The sequence below is a fragment of the Vanacampus margaritifer genome, chromosome 2 (genome assembly GCF_051991255.1).
Source record: "Vanacampus margaritifer isolate UIUO_Vmar chromosome 2, RoL_Vmar_1.0, whole genome shotgun sequence".
Taxonomy (NCBI): Eukaryota; Metazoa; Chordata; class Actinopteri; order Syngnathiformes; family Syngnathidae; genus Vanacampus; species Vanacampus margaritifer.
The window spans coordinates 7,739,466-7,760,400 of NC_135433.1; the positions used below are offsets into that span (position 1 = coordinate 7,739,466).

At 33.6% G+C, this 20,935-nt stretch overlaps 1 protein-coding gene across 4 annotated transcripts in view; it reads left to right on the top strand.

Moving 5' to 3' along the window:
• The window catches only part of LOC144042757 (pituitary adenylate cyclase-activating polypeptide type I receptor-like), a 34,039-nt gene extending 13,563 nt beyond the window's left edge, over positions 1–20,476 (top strand). The window contains exons 4-15 of one of the 4 annotated variants that reach the window (XM_077555686.1): positions 4,350–4,460; positions 4,535–4,635; positions 4,701–4,798; positions 5,969–6,101; positions 8,231–8,384; positions 9,446–9,506; positions 9,650–9,719; positions 9,838–9,929; positions 11,321–11,404; positions 13,306–13,435; positions 13,530–13,571; positions 16,043–20,476. In XM_077555686.1, the coding sequence (XP_077411812.1) occupies positions 4,350–4,460; positions 4,535–4,635; positions 4,701–4,798; positions 5,969–6,101; positions 8,231–8,384; positions 9,446–9,506; positions 9,650–9,719; positions 9,838–9,929; positions 11,321–11,404; positions 13,306–13,435; positions 13,530–13,571; positions 16,043–16,267 (1,301 nt within the window). In that variant the 3' untranslated portion in view covers positions 16,268–20,476. The remainder of the gene's footprint in view (positions 1–4,349; positions 4,461–4,534; positions 4,636–4,700; positions 4,799–5,968; positions 6,102–8,230; positions 8,385–9,445; positions 9,507–9,649; positions 9,720–9,837; positions 9,930–11,320; positions 11,405–13,305; positions 13,436–13,529; positions 13,572–16,042) is intronic. The other 3 variants (XM_077555688.1, XM_077555689.1, XM_077555690.1) reach the window with 3 other exon arrangements.
• The last annotated feature ends 459 nt before the right edge of the window (positions 20,477–20,935 follow it).

The window sequence follows — 20,935 nt, forward strand, 5'->3', positions numbered from 1 at the left end:
TTCCTTTGTTTTCCATTCTGATTTCCTGCTCGACGCTCTAGCTCCGCCTCTACTGACGCCCACCCGATCTTGTCAAAAGAGAGTCATCGCTGCCCTCTAGGGGCAAAAAATAGTCATTAGGCACAACAGGCCTCCTTGAAACTTTCACAACAGATGCGGAAGGCTTGCCAGCACCCGTTTCAAAAAAAAAAAATTGGATGACGTCTTTTAACGTCATTGGCAGCCCTCCGTAGGTTTTTACTTGACGTCTTTTAACGTCAGTGGCAGTGAAAGAGTTAATTATGAATATTCAATATTACTCCAAAAAATACACCTAAATCTGCAGTTATTCCAATATTTACAACAACAAAAAATAGGCAGCTTAATTGTTGGGCTTGAATTAACATCGATATTATTCCAAACATCACAAATGAAGACCACCCCACTATATCTTCTTTTAATTCATATTTCCAGTATTTTTTAAAGTTCTTCCACTATTCTTGTTTCCTTCCTGCTTTGACTTTTATTGCCGCCCTTTTTGGCATCTAACTAAATTAACCAAATGTATGAATTTCCCTTTTTTTTTTCTCCATCAGAATCCTTTTAATTTTCTCTCATTTCACTTGATATAAATTGTAACACACCTGTGCTGTTGTTAAATGTGATCCAAAAGGTCCCAAGTTAAAGGACTCCTCCATAAACACCTGAGATATTATTTATTCTAATAGAGCATGTTTAGTTGCTATTTTCTTTATCCTCTGTAAGACATTGATGCGTTGGTATAACATGGCAGCGTTGCAGTAAGTGTCGAGTGGACGTTGCACCTTGACTTTCGTGTAGCCAGCGATGATGCGGCGCTTGGTCGGCAACTCCGCGTGCCTCATTTGACTCAGATTTGCCCTTTCAAAGTAATTGGCTTCCTGTCCGGCTCACCACACACAAGCAAAACACATTAGGGAGAAGAGAAAGGTCTACAAACACACACTTGGACACGTCCGCAGTGTATACAGTACCCCGCGTGGTACGAGAGTATCGTGAGGAAAATGCATGCTCTCTCACGTGCACACGTACATGCGCACTCGGACACGCCTATGCTTCACTATAAAAGCGTTGGAGTGTGAACGATGGAGAACATCTGGAAATGCTGAAGGGGAAAGACGCGGAAGAAGAACAAAAAAATAATAAGTGCTAAGTGTTCTGCATTAACAGTCAGGATACGATATGATGACATGTCAAATCGGTAAAATTACCGAATGAACAATACTGAGCTCTCCAGAAAAAAAAAAGAAGAAAAAAAAATAGCAGTCAGGATAGGCATCAGGACAAATTAATTAGCTGAGACTGACTTAAGTAAGACAAATTAATGAAATGTACGCGTATGCTAAAATCCTGAAACTCAGAGCTAAACTTCTTCACATTTCATAACACAAACCAATTACAACAAAATGTGGCTTCTTTTCACAAATATGGTTAATGGCAGTAAGACCAAAAGTTAATGTTTAGGTGTACTGATGCTAAATTTGTCAGCCTGGGGTACATCATTCTTTTTTTTCTTTTTTTTTCTTTTTTTCTTCTGGAGAGCTCAGTATTGTTCATTCGGTAATTTTACCGATTTGACATCATCATCATCATTGCGCTCTCTCTTTTTTTCATTTTTATTTTTTTATTTTTTTACATGTACATCATTCTATCCACGACCCACCAAACGGCGTACAACATTCTATAATAATTGGATAAATTAACTTTTCCAGCCTGGGTAACCTCGCTTGCCACTCTCCCTGCGTTGAAGACATGCAGCTTTTAACAGTATTTAAATGAATGATGTAAATGTATTGACTTGAAAATTTGGTCAGCTTGGGGAACCTCATTCTGTTTCCAAGTTGTAGGTGCTTGACTTTTTGCAATATTTAAATGCACAATGTAACAATATGGACGTACTGTATAAACTTTTCCTGGGAGGGGAATCTTACGCCATTCACTATCCACTGATGTCTATTGTAGGCATGTAGCATTTTGCAATAATCATATGAATTACGTAAATATATTGAGATGCTAACTTTCCATCCTATGGAACTTCATTCTATTCGCTACCTATTCATCTGTGTTGTAGGCATATAATGTTTTGCAATAATTTGCGAAATTATTTAAAGAATTGGTGTGCTAACTTTTCCATCTCGGGGAACCCCACTCCATTCACTTTCCACTACTGTGTTTTGTAGCTACATACTGTTTTGCACTATTAACAGTGAACAGTGAAACGGATGGACATGCTAAATTTGCCAGCCATGGGAACCTTACTCCACTTTCCACCACTCTGAATTCTAACTACTGTATATCCAATGTTGAACTTTTTACAAAGGACAATGTAATGTATTTGACTTGCTAACTTTTCCAGCCAGGGGAACCTCACTTTATTCACCACGCTTCACTGTAGACAGAACACATTTTGCAGGACGTACAGTAAATGACGTAAGCATATAGATGGCTAACTTTGCCATCCAAAGGGAACATCACGCCATTCACTTGATGCCACACTGCGTTGTAACGGCTAACTTCACTTATATGAGGAAGCTCACTCCATTCACTTTCCACCACTCTGCATTATAGCTCAATAACATTTTACAATGTTTACTACGAACAATACAAAGGTAGCTTTTCCTGCCAGTGGAACCACACTCCATTCACCAGTCACCACTGTAGGTGTATACAGTATTGCAACACTTCTGTGTTACTGGTTCATAGCACTTTCCTCTATTAAGATGAATTTTGCAAACATATTAGTATCCTAACTTTTACAGCCTGGGGAACCTCACTCCATTCACAACTCTTTGTTGTAACTAACTCTGTATTGTAGTATGTAACATTGAGTGATGTAAACACAATGATGCACTAACTTTTTCAGGATGGGGAACCTCACTCCATTCACCACCCTTTGTTGTAACTAACTCATCATTGCAGTATTTACAATCAAGTGAATGATGAATGACATTGATGCGCTAATTTTTCCAACATTGGGAACCGCACTCCATTCACCACTCTTTGTTGTAAATAACTTACTATTGCAGTATGTAAAATGAATGACATAAACACATTGATGCACTAACTTTTTTCAGGATGGGGAACCTCACTCCATTCACAACTCTTTGTTGTAACTAACTCATCATTGCAGTATTTACAATCAAGCGAATGATGAATGACATTGATGCGCTAATTTTTTCCAGCATGGGGAACCACACTCCATTCACCACTCTTTGTTGTAAATAACTTACTATTGCAGTATGTAAAATGAATGACATGAACACGTTGATGCACTAACTTTTTCAGGATGGGGAACCTCACTCCATTCACCACCCTTTGTTGTAACTAACTCATCATTGCAGTATTTACAATCAAGTGAATGATGAATGACATTGATGTGCTAATTTTTTTCAGCATCGGAACCACACTCCATTCACCACTCTTTGTTGTAAATAACTTACTATTGCAGTATGTAAAATGAATGACATAAATACATTGATGCACTAACTTTTTTCAGGATGGGGAACCTCACTCCATTCACCACCCTTTGTTGTAACTAACTCATCATTGCAGTATTTACAATCAAGTGAATGATGAATGACATTGATGCGCTAATTTTTTTCAGCATCTGAACCACACTCCATTCACCTCTCTTTGTTGTAAATAACTTACTATTGCAGTATGTAAAATGAATGACATAAACACATTGATGCACTAACTTTTTTCAGGATGGGGAACCTCACTCCATTCACAACTCTTTGTTGTAACTAACTCAGTATTGTAGTATGTACAATGAATGATGTAAACACATTGATGCACTAACTTTTTTCAGGATGGGGAACCTCACTCCATTCACCACTCTTTGTTGTAACTAACTCATCATTGCAGTATTTACAATCAAGTGAATGATGAATGACATTGATGCGCTAATTTTTTCCAGCATGGGGAACCACACTCCATTCACCACTCTTTGTTGTAAATAACTTACTATTGCAGTATGTAAAATGAATGACATAAACACATTGATGCACTAACTTTTTTCAGGATGGGGAACCTCACTCCATTCACAACTCTTTGTTGTAACTAACTCATCATTGCAGTATTTACAATCAAGTGAATGATGACTGACATTGATGCGCTAATTTTTCCAGCTTTGGGAACCGCACTCCATTCACCACTCTTTGCTGTAAATAACTCACTATTGCAATATTTACAATGAATGACATAAACACATGAATACGCTAACTTTTCCAACCATGGGAACCTCACTCCATTCACATGCACGGGAGCTGTTCATCATTATATGTGCTCCACGTTGCCTAGCCTCACACATACTATATTCGCTCTCACAGTGTGCCCTTGGATGTGGGACAACCTGACCTGTTGGCAGGCGGCCGACGTGGGCGAGGTGGTAGTGGTCAACTGCCCCGAGTTTTTCCACGACCTGATGGGCCCCGAGGACGGTGAGACAAAGAATCTTCCCAAGACTTTCAATCCCCCGAGGGCTTTTCTTCTCATGTGGATGTTTTGCACGCAGAGATGGGGCGGGTCAGTCGCAACTGCACGGAGGACGGCTGGTCGGAACCGTACCCTCACTACCTGGACGTGTGCCTTTTCTACGACAACGCCACCAAACCGGTAAGGCGCTCACAGTCGCACACACGTGCGCATGTTCATCTCACTCACTCTATGTCCTCTTTTAGGACATGTACTACGCCTCGGTCAAGGCTTTATACACGGTTGGCTACAGCACGTCCCTGGTCTCGCTCACCACTGCCATGGTCATCCTCTGCAGGTTCAGGTGAGCATAAGGATGATAATAATACACTAGAAAGTTAAATGGTATGTGAACTTATGAGCGCACTCTGGTGGAAAAATGAAAAAATAAATAAATTAATTAATTTTAAAAAATTAATAAAATATATATATATATATATTTCATGCTGATTGCGATATTTGGCAGAAAAAAATTTCTGCTAACCAATTGATCAGCCAATTATTTTTAAAGAATATATAATTAATAAAATAACTTAATTTTTTACATATGTGAATTACAGGCAAAATATTTGATTGTTTTACACTACTCTGTCCATTAGTATTTGTTTAAATTAAATAAACAGATAATAAATAGAGATGAATTTTATAGTATAAAAACATATTTAAAAAAAACATTTAAACATTTAAAAAAACATTTTAAAAACATTTTAAAAAACATTTAAAAAAAACATTTAAAAAAATAAAATAATAATAATAATAATAATAAAAAGCATCAACTGATGAATTAAGCTTTTTAAGATTTAGACCATAAATGTATACAGTACATAAGCAACATAATGAGTAAATTTACTGGCAAAACATGATTAATGAATAATCCCTATTAATGTTAAATTACATATTTTCTACATATTTGTTTTGCCATGACTTCAAAATGAAGAACAGAGATAGATGCCTTTCTCACATGTTTAAAAAAAAAAAAAAAGTCATCTGTAACAGATTTGCATTTGCAATATATAATGTACAGAGAAATGGGAGACAATTTTAAACAAAGTACACACTAAGCATGAATACAAACCTTATCAACATATTTATAGTATAAACTTACAGACATTGCATCTTAATGCGCATTAGAGAGGACGAAGCAGTATCTAATTCACACAGAATAATGTTCCGTCAGCCGTTCATGTCCTTTACTTCCTGCTCATATCGACTGAACAGCATTTACTGTTTCATGATGTTGCTGTTTAATCAACAAAACTCCCGCCAATTATCATGCTTTTAAAAAGGCTTAATATCGGACGATGTTATAGAAAGCTAGGTCCTAATAATGTGTCTAGACGCGGTGAAGCAGCATGTGGCTCATTGCCCAAGTTGATTTCTTTGATTGCCTGTTCCAAGAAGATAGATGAACAAAGATGCATTTTGCATCACAAATTTGAAAGAAATTTGGGGGGTGTGTCTTCTTCCCATTCAGGAAGCTCCACTGCACCAGGAACTTCATCCACATGAACCTGTTCGTGTCGTTCATGCTGAGAGCCATCTCGGTCTTCATCAAGGACGGCGTGCTGTACGCGCAGGAGGACAGCGACCACTGCTTCGTGCACACGGTCCGTCAGACAGACAAACCGCACGCTTGACTTCTTTCCAGCCTGTTTTCAGTTTTTTTTTTACATTAAAAAATATATATATATTTTTTTTTCTTTCTTTTTTTTTCTGGAGAGCTCAGTATTGTTCATTCGGTAATTTTACCGATTTGACATGTCATCATCATTGCTCTTTTTTTTTATTTTTTATTTTTATTTTTTATTTTTTTGTATGTGCGTGCATGTGTGCATGCGTTTTTCTGTTTATTTTTAATCTCTGCACAAAAACTCCTACAGTTGTCAACCATTTCTAAAAAGAAATATGCGGTTCAAGGCTCTAAGGGTCACTTCCTCGTCATCTTGTCTAATTAAAAGAAAAGAACAATCCATCTAATTACAAATGCAAAACAAGCTCTTTGTACGGCAAAAGCACTTGATGATGAAGGCAGCTAATTGGCTGCGCTGATGGCCATGTTGCTGTTAGCCTCAAATGAACGTCGTCGCGGTGGTTACCGTGGCAACCGGAGGTGAACATCCTCACCCCGCTCGGGTCGTCAAGGGGAGTGAATGGAGACACATTTTGTCAAGCATCAGTGACGACACTCATTCGATTGACAGCATTTTAAGAAATTATTATTAAAATAATAATTCATTGTAAATTCAAAATAAAGGAACACCAGTATACAGTAATTATACTTTGGTCATATTATGCTTTATTTAGAGTTTTATCTTTTGTCTGTTGATTGGCTGGAAGGAATCACATGATTTTAATAGTGATACACCGATGTGTTTTTTTCAGGGCCGATGCCGATACGGATTATTAGTAGGCAAGGAGGCCGATAAACGATATTTGGAGCCGATATTCTTTTGCAGTAAAGTAAAAAAATATTAGCATCAAAATAAAAATAAAAAGCATGTTTGTTAAATCAACTTTTCAAATTTTCAACATGTCTAATGTTTTTCTTTTAATTAAAAATACAGCAAATAGACAGCTTTGTTTTATAATTCTATCAAAAATAATAATAATTTTCTAAAATAAATAGTTTTCCCCCAAAAATTTCATAACTGAAATGTTAAACTTTCACTTATTTTCATTTAATTTGACAAAAACAAAAAGCAGCATCTCTTATAAAGTTGAGTGAATTTTAAAATAAATACATACATAAAAAGTTCTATGAAATGAACCCAGTTTTGAATTGATCTCTTAAGGTTGTATCGCTCTTTCCTTGCAAACATTGCAAATTCAGGGTTCTCGTCAGAGTTCATCAAAGGTTACAAAAGATGTTCGCAAACATGTTCAAATTTTCTTTGTTACAAGGAAACCTGTCTGTGAACATCTTTACAACCTTTTGCAACATTCTAGAAAACACAAATTTCACTGAGTTCGTAAAACATTCGCCGCTCAGAGAGATACGACTTTTATCGGTCTTCAGATTTGTAAAAATGGCCGATGCCGATATTCGCCAAAATGTTAAATATCCGCACCGATAATCAGTCTATCCCTAGATTTTAATGTGTTACAGTGGATACTTTGTGATTGTTGCTCTATTAAAGAATTGAGAAAAAAAATCTTCTGGAAAATATAAAATAAAATATATGAAATAATAACAAATCAATATTTTTGTTATTTTATTCTGGGAAATCCTGTTGCTCTTCTGCCTTATTTTGAGGCATGAGGCATCCATTTTCACTCCACACAATTTTTTTTTAAATTTATTTATTAAAAAATGTGTGGCTCTATAAATCGTTATGATTGTTATTTTTATTTGATGATAAATTGAGAGAAAATGGCATTTATAGTTTCTTGAACTGGAACGACATCAATGCTGTTTTAACAAACCCTGTCGCCATCGGCAACAAAGCCTTTACACAATGAAGTCCCACCATTCACGACCGACCCCTTCTGTGAATAGCCAAACTCTGCCAATAATTGACCCCCCCCCCACCCAAACAAAAACAAAAAAAAGGAGTGTAGTGTATATAGATACCACAAGATGGCGGCGAAGCACTTGAAACGGAAAGGATCATAAAGCATCAACACCAGACAAGATTTTCAGTGGCGAACTTCTTTCTTTCTTAAATACACAAATTCACTAATGCCGAACTGCGAAATATGCGGAGATTCACATTTTTCCTGTTATGCATCGATGCAGGTGGCGTGCAAAGCGGTGATGGTTTTCTTCCATTACTGCGTCATGTCCAATTACTTCTGGCTCTTCATCGAAGGCCTTTACCTTTTCACCCTGCTGGTGGAGACCTTCTTTCCCGAGAGGCGATATTTCTACTGGTACACCATCGTCGGATGGGGTAAGTCTTTTCAAATGAGATTTTCTCGTTGTTTTTTGTGAGCAGGACTCAGATCACAATATGATTTCGATTATATTCACATTGTATGAATTGTGTTTTTTGCCGGCGGAATCCTTGTGCCTCCAAAATCATCACTTTTCAGGAGACCTCCGAAATAGCGTGTTTGTTCGACCGTTAACTTTACGTGGTAAAAGAGCGCAAACCGTTTTCAACACTTTACATTGGTCAAAAATGATAAATAAAAATAAAATAAAATAACACCTGCACGTGAGGACTGATTAATATTATAGATTTGTGAAATTACATTTTTGGCAAAATGCCAGTGATATATGGTATATATTTTTATTGGGCTGTATTAGATATATTTTAATGCATTGTATTCTGAATCAAAATATGAAAAACAGCAACCATATTTAGTTTCATAGATATGTTAAGTCTATAATGTTATTCGGTACACATTTTATACACAATTTATTATTTCAGCATCAATTTTAATTAAAAAAATAATATTCTGTATTATATTCTAATATTTACATATTCATATTAATGATAATAATCTGTTTTTTTATATTTTATTTATTCATTTATTTTATATATTGCTTTTTTTACATTATTTTCAATGGTTATATTTACTTATTTATTTAAGTACATATTTTATACATTCTCACCCGAAAAACAATTGTTATAACAAATTACTTCAAATTGATATTTGTGATTTTTATTTTATATTTATACATATCAAACGTAAATATCCAAACATGCTGCAATTAGTTCAAGATATGTTTTTGCATATGATTTTATTTCGATTAATATTTGATGTTTCCTCCAATTTTGACAATTCCCCTTTTAAACTGTAATTCACCAACTCTCTCACTAGATGGCGCCACTACACCACCTATGAATTATTTTAAATACATTAACAAAAAATACTCTACCTGGCTTTATCGCATTGTGACTTTTTTTCTGATGGTGTTGCCACAGCAAGTCATTAATATATCATGAATAATGATACACTTTTAAAATTTCAAATCATCTTTTTTTTTTTTTTTTTTAAATAATAGGAACCCCCACCATTTGTGTGACCATCTGGGCTGTGCTGAGGCTCCATTTTCACGACACTGGGTGAGTTCAAGCTCTTTATCCACCATTTTATCATCCAATAATATTTCATCATCATTGTGTGCAAATGACATCCTGACAGTCACGCAATGGGTTTTTGCACTTGTCAAATTGTCGACTGTTTCCTCCTACTCCTCTTGCTGTAGATGCTGGGATACAAATGAGCACACTGCTCTCTGGTGGGTGATCAAAGGACCTGTAGTTGCCTCCATCATGGTATGAAAGAAGCTACTCATGTTATTTTATTTTTTTTTTTTCCTCAACAATGTCAGACCCGCCTGAAGACGTCGCGTATAACAAGATGTGCTTGCTGTATTTTTGTGGCTGTTTTTAGATCAATTTTGTTCTCTTTGTGGGAATCATCATCATCCTGGTGCAGAAGCTGCAGTCCCCTGACATTGGCGGCAACGAATCCAGCATTTATCTGTAAGTACACCAAGGGTGATTTGCCAGCTTGGCGATGAAGTGCTGCCCCCAGGAGAGAAAATGCATTTTTTTTTTTCTTACACTAAAGCCAAGACTCATCGTAAGCCTGTAGTTCCGCCCCTGGTTGTTGTGTTAGCAAAAGCCCCGCCCCCTCAAAACAGGCTGATTTGAGAGAGGGTGTAAGAAGTTGCAAAGTAAAAAAAAAACCTCCAGACTTCTGTTAGAAAGAAGGCAAAAAAATTTGGAATAAAATTAGTTTGTTTTTATTTTGTTTTGAGTCTGCTTTTTTTTTAAATTAATTTATTATTTATATTGTCTTTTTTTTCTTTTACAAATGAATGAAATCAATGATCAAATGGAAATTGAATTAAAAAAAATCATGTTTGTTAATTTGCAATAGTTTTAGTTTTTTTTTAATGCTTCATTTTTTTAATCAGTGTTTATATGCAAGATTTTAAAAATACTGTGAAGTTTTAATTAATTTTTAGTGTCTTCTTTATTTTACAAATGAATGGAAAAAATTATCGAATTGAAATTTAATTGAAAAAAAAAATCATTTTGCATCAGTTTAAGTTTTTTTTAAATGCTTAGTTTTCATCAAAAAAAATAAAATTTGTTTTAGTTTTTTTATTTGGGTGTTTATGTGCAGGATTTAAAAAATATTATGAAGTTTTAATAAATTTTGTCTTTTTTATTTTACAAATGAATGAAAAAAATGATCGAAGTACACCAAGGGTGATTTGCCAGCTTGGCGATGAAGTGCTGCCCCCACGAGGAAAAATCCAATTTTTTTCTCTCACTTAAGCCAACTCATCCTAAGCCTGTAGCTCCGCCCCTGGTTGTTGTGTTAGCAAAAGCCCCGCCCCCTCAAAACAGGCTGATTTGAGTGAGGGTGTAAGAAGTTGATGTAAAGTAAAAACCTCCAGACTTCTGTTAGAAAGAAAAAAAAGCCTACTAGAACAGCTCAACTTAATTTTCCGTTATTCAGATGACTCCCATTTAACATCTTAAATGTGATTGGTTAATTCTGAGCATCCCCAGTTATGAGGGTGTGCACATTTGTGCAACCACAATATCAAAGCTGCTTATTTTTTACTTCCTTTTTTTTCCCAATTATCTTGTAGGTTTTAGGTCATTTGAACAGGGGTGTGTAGACTTTTCATTGCATACTGCATTTTTACAAATTTGTCAAAATTGACATATTTTAGGACGGGACTTCAAAATGAACTTTAAAAAAAAAGAAAACATGGATCGGGTCCAGCCTATCCAAATACATTACCTGCAGATAAATGCAGTGTGTGTGTGTGTGTGCGCGTGCGTGCGTGCGTGATGACGAGTGTGTCCTTTCAGACGTCTTAGTTGTGCTGTTGTGTTGTCTTTGTGCTGTGTAGCAGCTGTGCTCAGAAATGCTTCAGTGAGCCCTCACAGGCTGTTCAGCATTCGTGCAGGATGTCAGAGTTGTCCGCCATCACACTGTAAGTGTGTGTGTGTGTGTGCGTGTGATCACATGATATACTTGACATAACCCAAGGGGCTCGCACGGTTTATTAATTAAATAGTCGCTCACATTGCAAGGGTGGTCTTAGCCATGATGATCTTTTGGCATTTAAATGACTGCAACCTTTTTGGGCTCCACCCCCAAAAAGTCAAAAAAGCAAATCCTGACCTCCTAGTTAAAGAGCAGCTGTTTGCTAATGTGCTCGCACGGGAATTGGGTAGGGAATCAGACTTTATTATTTTATTTTTTTTAAGTGCATTGGTATGCAGAAGTTTCAAAAAGTGGAATATAAAATAGAAAATAGTCATAGGCAGTGTTTTAAAGTCTCCTTTGAACCTTCTTTTGTATATTATTTAATTTATTTATTTCACATTTTAAATTAGATTAAAAAATATATATATATATTTTCATCAGATTTATTTATTAATGTTGCACTTGATGTCCTTCTAATGGGATTAAAAATATATTCATTTATTTTCATAACATGCATTAAAAAAAAATTGTTAATTGCATTTTTCATTGAATTAGTTTGTATTCAATTGTGTTCACTTTATTTATTTTAATTGTTATATATTTTACAGACAAGTTAATATAATTTTTACTCATTTACTGCCATAAATTCATTTAAAAAAAAAGATTATTAAAAATTAGCGGCAAGAGGCGATTACATTTTTTTATTGTAATTAATCGCATGACTTCACTAGTTAGCTCACGATTAATCACAAATTTTACATCTGTTCTAAATGTGCAATAAAAAATTCTAGGTTTTCATAGTCTTGTTAACAAAAGTGGGAAAAAAATGTTAAACTAATAGAAATAGTTAAATTAATTTTTGACGTTTAAAGCCGTCAATGGCAGTGGATCAATAAAAAAAAAAAGAAGAAAAGATTATTACAAAATTCGGGGTGTCAGGCGATTAAAGTTTTTAATCGTAATTAATCGCAAGACTTCACTAGTTAACTCGCGAGTAATCACAAATTTCATATCTGTTCTAAATGTACAATAACAAAATTATAGGTTTTCATACTATTGTTAACAAAAAAGTAGAAAAAATGTTTAACTAATAGAAATAGTTAAATGAATTTTTGACGTTTAAAGCCGTCAATTGCAGTGATTAATGGAATTCTTGTTATTTAAAGGGTTTTTACCTTACAGATTTTTTTTAACACTAAAATTCACAAATAATTCACAATTGCTCACATTTTTGGACATTTAAAAAAAAATAATTTCCATTCATTCACTTATTTTTATAACATTCTTTTCATCAATTTACTATTTTATAATAATTTTAAAAGCAATTATTGCAATTATTATTTTTAATCATAATATTTTTATTAATTTAATTTCATAATTATTTATTTATGTATTCATTATTGCTACATTAAAAAAAATGTAAGGGATGCTTTCATGTATTTACATCACCAAATACATAATTTATTTAAAACAGAAAGATGGATAAAAAATAATAATTATTATTATGGGACTTTTTATTATTATTATTATTATGGGACTTAAAAAAAAAACAATGTTGGAAACACTATTCATTTTTAAATGATTTGTTCAAGCAACCCCAAAATATGTCATTTGTTTACTAGCTATTTTTGTGTGTGCGTACAAAATCCCACTAAATAGCCCTTAGATGTGCTTTGGGTCACATCCTGTTTTGTCCTTTGTGTGTCTGCCGTCATACTGTTCATGTTGTGTGTTATTTGTTGCGTGTTGATGTTGTCCAACAATCGCTTCAAGGTTACCTTCCCACACACTCGGCGTAATAATACCGATAATGAACTCACATGTTCATTATTGTGGTTGTGCTGAGATCTCTTTCTTATATATGCTGATGCAGTGTGATTGTGTGTGTGCGTGTGCGCTGCGCAGGCGTCTTGCGCGTTCCACCCTCCTGCTCATCCCGCTGTTTGGAATTCACTACACCGTCTTCGCCTTCTCCCCCGAGGACGTCAGCAAGCGGGAGCGGCTTGTCTTCGAGTTGGGCCTCGGATCCTTCCAGGTAACGTCCAGATGACGTCGGTCGAACAAAGTCACTGGTTGATGTTGGAATGAAAAATACAAATCCTAAACTTCTTCTGTTTTCCCCCGTGCAGGGCTTTGTGGTCGCTGTTCTCTACTGCTTCCTCAACGGAGAGGTAAGCTGTGCTACCTGCCTTACATCCTTTTGAGGAGACGGATACTTGTCGAAATATGCAGACGATCGAGATTGATTGAAAGTATTCCACATGGAGTCAAATAGATTCAGATTCAGATGACTTTATTTAATCCCCCCAGTCACATGACGTCCAAGAAACATGAAAACAATGACAGACTGAGGGAGCTTCACAGTATGAACTGGGGGGGGGGTAACCCTGGTCCAAAAGGAACTGAGCCAATGCTGGGTTATTTATTAGGGGTGGGAATCTTTGAATGTCTCACGATTCAATTCGATTAAGATTTTTGGGCCTGCGATTCGATTCAGAATCGATTTTCGATTAAGACCGATTTTTGATTCAAAAATAATTTGATTGGCAATGATTTTTGCTTCAATCTGTAGATGTGCAAGGAATTGTAATGGTCTACTCCAGTCTGATTCGCTAATGCTAATTAGCGCGCTACTCGCGGCACTTTTATCACTCACGCTCCACGCTGCAAAAAAAAAAAACTTTTATTGGAATAACTTGATCGGGACTTTTTCCTTCTACTCTCTAATGTGGCTACAACTTAACAGTGTATTAGACCGCGTGGAACCACACTGCCCCTAAGTGGCCAAATCGGGTACAACATGAACAGCGCTCCCAATAAAGGCATACACAGACAAAAGGCAAGACAGTATAAAATAATTTGAATAAAATCGATTTGGGGACATTTAAAATTGATTCTGAATCGTACTAAATGAGAATCGATATTTTGGGCACACCCCTATTATTTATACCCAGTGCATTGGGTTGAGGATTTGACACAGCACGTTTGGGGAGGGAGATGTCAAGATTTTATTATGGTTCAATGGCATAAAAGTTTTGGAATTAGTTCGTTTTTATTTTGTTTTGAGTCTGTTTAAAAAAAAAATATATTTATTATTTATATTATATTGTCTTTTTTTTTCTTTTACAAATTAATGAAATCAATGATCGAATTTAAAAAAATCATTCTCACAGTGTGTTTGTTTATTTGCAATACTTTAAAAAAATGTATTTGGGTCTTTACATAAGATTTAAAAAATACTATCAAGTTTTAATAATTGTTTGTCTTTTTTATTTTACAAATGAATGAAAAAAATGATCAAATTGAAATTTTGTTGAACAAAAATAATTTTGCATTAGTTTTAGTTTTTTTAAAACCTTAGTTTTCATTCCATTTTTTTAAATTAGGTTTAGTTTTTTTGATTTGGGTGTTTATGTGCAAGATTTAAAAAATACTATGAAGTTTTAATTAATTTTTTTGTGTCTTTTTTATTTTACAAATTAATGAAAATATTGACCGAATTGAAATTTAATTTAAAAAAAATTAATTTTGCATTAGTTTTTTTTTAAAAGCTTGGTTTTCATTAAAAAACATTTAATTAGGTTTAGTTTTTTATTTAAATCTGTGTTTATGTACAAGATTTAAAAAATACTATGAAGTTTTAATTAATTTTTTTGTGTCTTTTTTATTTTACAAATGAATGAAAATATTGACCGAATTGAAATTTAATTTAAAAAAAAAAAATTTGCATTAGTTTTTTTTTTAAAGCTTAGTTTTCATTAAAAAAAACATTTAATTAGGTTTAGTTTTTTATTTCAATCTGTGTTTATGTGCAAGATTTAAAAAATACTATGAAGTTTTAATTAATTTTTTTGTGTCTTTTTTATTTTACAAATGAATGAAAATATTGACCGAATTGAAATTTAATAAAAAAAAAAAAATTTGCATTAGTTTTTTTTTTAAAGCTTAAGTTTTCATTAAAAAAAACATTTAATTAGGTTTAGTTTTTTATTTAAATCTGTGTTTATGTGCAAGATTTAAAAAATACTATGAAGTTTTAATTATTTTTTTTGTGTCTTTTTTATTTTACAAATGAATGAAAATATTGACCGAATTGAAATTTTATTTAAAAAAATAATAATTTTGCATTAGTTTTTTTTTTAAAGCTTAGTTTTCATTAAAAAACATTTAATTAGGTTTAGTTTTTTATTTAAATCTGTGTTTATGTGCAAGATTTAAAAAATACTATGAAGTTTTAATTAATTTTTTTGTGTCTTTTTTATTTTACAAATGAATGAAAATATTGACCAAATTGAAATTTAATTTAAAAAAATAATAATTTTGCATTAGTTTTTTTTTTAAAGCTTAGTTTTCATTAAAAAAAACATTTAATTAGGTTTAGTTTTTTATTTAAATCTGTGTTTATGTGCAAGATTTTTTTTAAAATACTAAGATATTAGTAAAAATGTCAACAACAAAATATTTATATTATAACTATCACAGCAAATCAACAAATAATATTTTGTTTGACAGCATTCTTTTACAATATTATGAGTGAATAATGAAAAATGTTTTTCATTGGTGATGTCAATACGGACGGACATTTGACGTTACTTAAAGATGAGTCGCTGCCTAAAGTACATGTAAAAATGACCTTGTGAAGTTTCTCCCTGAAGGTGCAGTCAGAGATCAAGAGGAAATGGCGCAGCTGGACGGTGAACCGATACTTTGCCGTGGACCTGAAGCAGCAGAGGCACCCGTCGCTGGCCAGCAGCGGAGTGAACGGCGGGACGCAGCTGTCCATCCTGAGCAAGAGCAGCTCTCAGATCCGCATGTCCAGCCCGCTGGCGGAGAGCGCCAACATCAGCCTCCCTACTTGAGCGTGTGATCACGCGACCCTCGCCGCCAGACGTCAGCCATTTTGAATGAAGCCACACCGGCCGGAAGAGACCAAAGTGGCCCCCACCGGCATATGAGTACTTTTCATTTTAAGTTTCTCTCAATGGCGCGCTTGGGATTTAATTCAAAACAATCAAAGGTGACATTGTAAATGTTGACATTTTTCTTTTTTTAATTTATTTATTTGATGAGGTCAAATTAGGTTTTGTGTACAGTGAATATCAATGTGCTTTTAAGTGCCATTGAAGTCTAAAGGTAAAAGAAACCTTGGCCTTGCTTGTGACCTTTACCCCCCAAATCTAACCCTAAACTCAACCCAACCCTAATATAAACCCTAAAGCCCCTCCCTAAAATGCTCATTGTTTAACTCATTCACTGCCATTGACGGCTATAGACGTCAAAAATTCATTTGAACTATTTCTATTAGTTACATTTTTTTCCCACTTTTGTTAACAAGAGTATGAAAACCTATATTTTTTTTATTGTACATTTAGAACAGATATAAAAATTTAGATTAATCGTGAGTTAACTAGTGAATCTATGCGATTAATTACGATTACAAAATGTAATCGACTGACACTTCAAATTTTTAGTAATCTTTTTTTTTGAATCACGTCAGGTGATCATTTTTTTTAATTGTAATTAATCGCATGACTTCAATAGTTAACTCACGATTAATCACAAATTTTATATCTGTTATAAATTTACAATAAAAAAAATGTAGGTTCTCATACTCTTGTTAACAAAAGTGGAAAAAAAATTTAACTAATTGAAATAGTTCAAATTCATTTTTGACATCGTAAGCCGTCAATGGCAGTGAATGAGTTAAATGTTCCATTCAACTTTTCTACAATCAGCCATAAGTACTGAGTATGTCAAAAGATAACACACAAAAAAAACTACACCAAAAAGAAAAAAAAATGTGGACTTTGTAAATATTTTGAGTGTAAACAAGTAGATTTGTCTTCTCATTGCATTTGCATAACAACTATTGTAATGTAAAGTTAAAAAAAAAAAAGGAACTGGAGCCCAAATCTGTAGATCTCATGCCACATTCGACTCAATATGGAGATTATTTAAGTAGTGCCAAAATGAATGACTTTTCTATGAATTCTTCAGTGCAATAGAGCAGTGCCATGACATTTCCGTGACTTCATCTGCAGCTTTCCACACGTTGTACAAGGATATCAAACTAGCCGTGCATCCCGTGCCCACCGTCGCGTGCGTCTACAAAAAGTGCCTCACTCGTCCTTTTTTTTTTTTTTTTTTTTTTACAGTGGACATTGAGAAAAAGCCATTTCCTGCATTGAATGTACAGTGTTGTGCTTTACTCTGTATGTTAGTGTGATGTTTATTATTATTATTATTATTATTATTATTATCATGATGAAGCGCAGCTATCATCTTTTTAAGGTTCATTTTCATGTGTATAGTAAATTAAATATTTGGAAAACTAGGCTTAACACAATGAGGATTTTTCGGTCGGTCAAAAACGATAATCATTTTGGTCAGAAGTTGGACTAATATATATATATATATATATATATATATATATATAGAGATATTAAATCTAAAATGTAATTTCTTATTTCGTGGAACCAATCAATGACGTCATTGATCAATTGGCAAATTAAGACAGTACAGCCGATCAACGATTTCACATAAAAAAATAATATATAATATATATATATATATATGTTTTAAAATAATCATCTTCATTCACCCTTTTTCATTCATATTTAAACCCGTAAAATTATTGCAGTATTAAGCCACTATTAGTATATTTATAATAATTATATAAAAGTATCATATGCAGTAAATTCAAATTTCAAAACATATTTTCCCCTTTAGAAAACAACGTCAAAAGAATTCATCCGTGCCTAAAGCTGTACAGTTTAAATTAACATTTTCTCAACTATCATAGGTGTAAAAAAAAAATAAAAATTAACCATTGTATAATAATACTAAAATAAAGTCCTATTACTGTTTAAAGACGGCTGAAAAACATTTTTTTAATTATGTATAATTATTGCTGGGATTAATACGCGGATCTGTAGATGAGCCGAAGTCTCACGCGATTTGCTGAGATCTCACGTGAAGTGATGTAATGTTTTCAGTGGTTTGCTTGAATGTGCGAATTGTACCATAACATTTTTTTTATTATTATTTTCAGAATTTTTTTGTATGTGGAAAAAAAAAAATTGCTGCTGCTTATGTGCACTATCACCAGCTGTCACTCTGAGTCTGAAAACAGCTCGGATGGAAACGACCATGTCAAAGCTGTTAACTTTGCGTGTGTGCTGTACCTGTGCCCATCACAAGGGGGCAGTCACGTGTTTTTTTGGGTTTTTTTACATTCTTATTTGTTAAAATAAAAAAAGAAGAAGTGGATGTAGCCAACGTTAGCTAGTATAAACGCATCCGTCTTCATTTTCACAAAAGAGGTCACGGTACTGCTAGTTAGCCGCTAGCTAACTTGATAGTTTGCGAAATGACAAAAACAATAAATGTGATTTATGCATTTATTTTCAAAAAAAAAATAAAATGTGAAATAAATATCAGTTAATTAAATTGTCAATTGTGCCATGAAATACAGTATATGTACTGAGCATATTTATTCATTTTACATTATATTTGTATTGTATGTGTGTAAAAATAATTTTACTGACTTTAGATCTATTTATTTAATTTTGGCACACACCACAAAAAAAAAAACCCTTTGCCCTTGTCACAATGGCGCATAAATATAAAACCAATTGTACAAAATAGTCAATAAAAAATAGACATAAAACATTTAGAATTGTTTATTGTTCAATTTCAATAATTAAACTTAATTAAAATGACCGTCATAATTGTCAATGGCGTGAACGGTACATTTCAAATTCAGAATCAAAATGGCCGGCACGATTCCACGTAATATTCCTGAATGTGAACATCAATGTGAAAATGCCAAAAATAAATATATTTTTTAAATACCCTCTGAAACGCATCTATTTAAAATTTTGCATAATCAGGAAAGTGTGTCACTATAGTAGTTGGTTAACGAGGCTAATTTGTCAATTTCATGATTTGAGATGATTTTTTTTTTCTCAAATAAAAATGAGCCACACATCCACTTGTTTTACTAGCTTTAGCTATTATATTTACAATGTTTTTGTTTCAAATCATGTTTTTGATGCTAAAAAAAGAAATAGACATGGTTAGCATCTACTGTTTTAGCGTTACCAATTTGTATTGATGGCCTGATGTAAAAGGATTTTCAACAACAACAACAAAAAAACGTGTTAACATTGTGATTTTGTTACTGTGCCTTCTGTGAAGTCCCGATATTTCCTATTTCCAACAACAAACTGTGAACCGTTTGAGGAGTCGAAGTACTTTTGTTAGCATTTCGCTTCACATTGCGTGACATTGCGCTTCAATATCTCGGCTGACCACACGCGTGCTATTTTCACTTATAGGTGTCAAAGAAAAGAGCGCAAGAAGGCCATAGTTGGACATTTCAGGGAATTTTCAACTGCTTGTTGAGCGGCAGGTGACAAGCTCGTGCTTTGTTAGCTTCGCTTAGCACAATTTCCCCGAACACAAAATGTCAAGCTACCACTTTAAACTTTTTATAAGCGCCTTCAAAAGCTATTGAGATAATTAAAGGTGGTTAGCGCAAACGGAGCTAGGCTAGGCTAAGCTAAGCTAGGGTAACAGGCTTGTTTACAAAGGGAACTGGTCTTGGCTAGAAAGCAATTGACGACATTTTTTAATGAATATTAAAAGTGTGTAAAATATTTTTGGGTGTTTGATTAACTGTGAACATTTTTGTTTATTGCCAATGCATTTTTGAATGTACAGTTGTCGCTCAGCTGCTCTTTATGATGCCTGCTATGAAACTATATGGCGTTCATTCATATATACAGTATTATTGTGTATTTTGTTTCATATTTTTTACCTCTCAGTGTTACGACTACATTTTGAACGCTCGAGTCAGTGAGCGCGTGATAGTAAAATGGATGCACATCTCTGTAATGACGTGCATTATAAGAAAAGTAAATGTATATAGATTAAAAAAATAAATTAAAAAAAAATGATATTTGGTCATCCAGCTTTCTGTGACGATCTGTCGTAAAAAGTGACGTCCGACATTCACGTCAATGTTGTGTACATTTGAATGCTCAATAAATATGTGCAAAATTGTCAGACCTGATTGGTAGTTTACATTATTTCTTTCTTTCTTTTTTTACTACTGTAAAAAATGTTAATTGTATTTTTTTAAATAGATCGTATAAGTATCAGTAGAAATCATTTAAAATTCAATTAATTTGTTATTTTATTTATTTTTGGTACAAATGGATTTGAAAAAAAAAAACATAATACAATTGAGTTAAAAAAATTAAAGGTAACTTAAATTTGCTATATTTTTGCTTATATTTTAGTACATCCAAAACTACGGTCATATATTATATTTTGCATTACTTTTAATGTTATGCTATGCTCTGCAGTCCCTGCATGACTGGAACGGTGCTTCTAAATAATTGTCAATGTTATTTAAACTGAATTAAGACTCAAATATTTTACAGTCTCAAAATACATAACCACAAACGCTTTATTCTCACCTTAAATGCATTTTTCAATTTATTACTGTGCTTTTTCCCCATTCACAAAC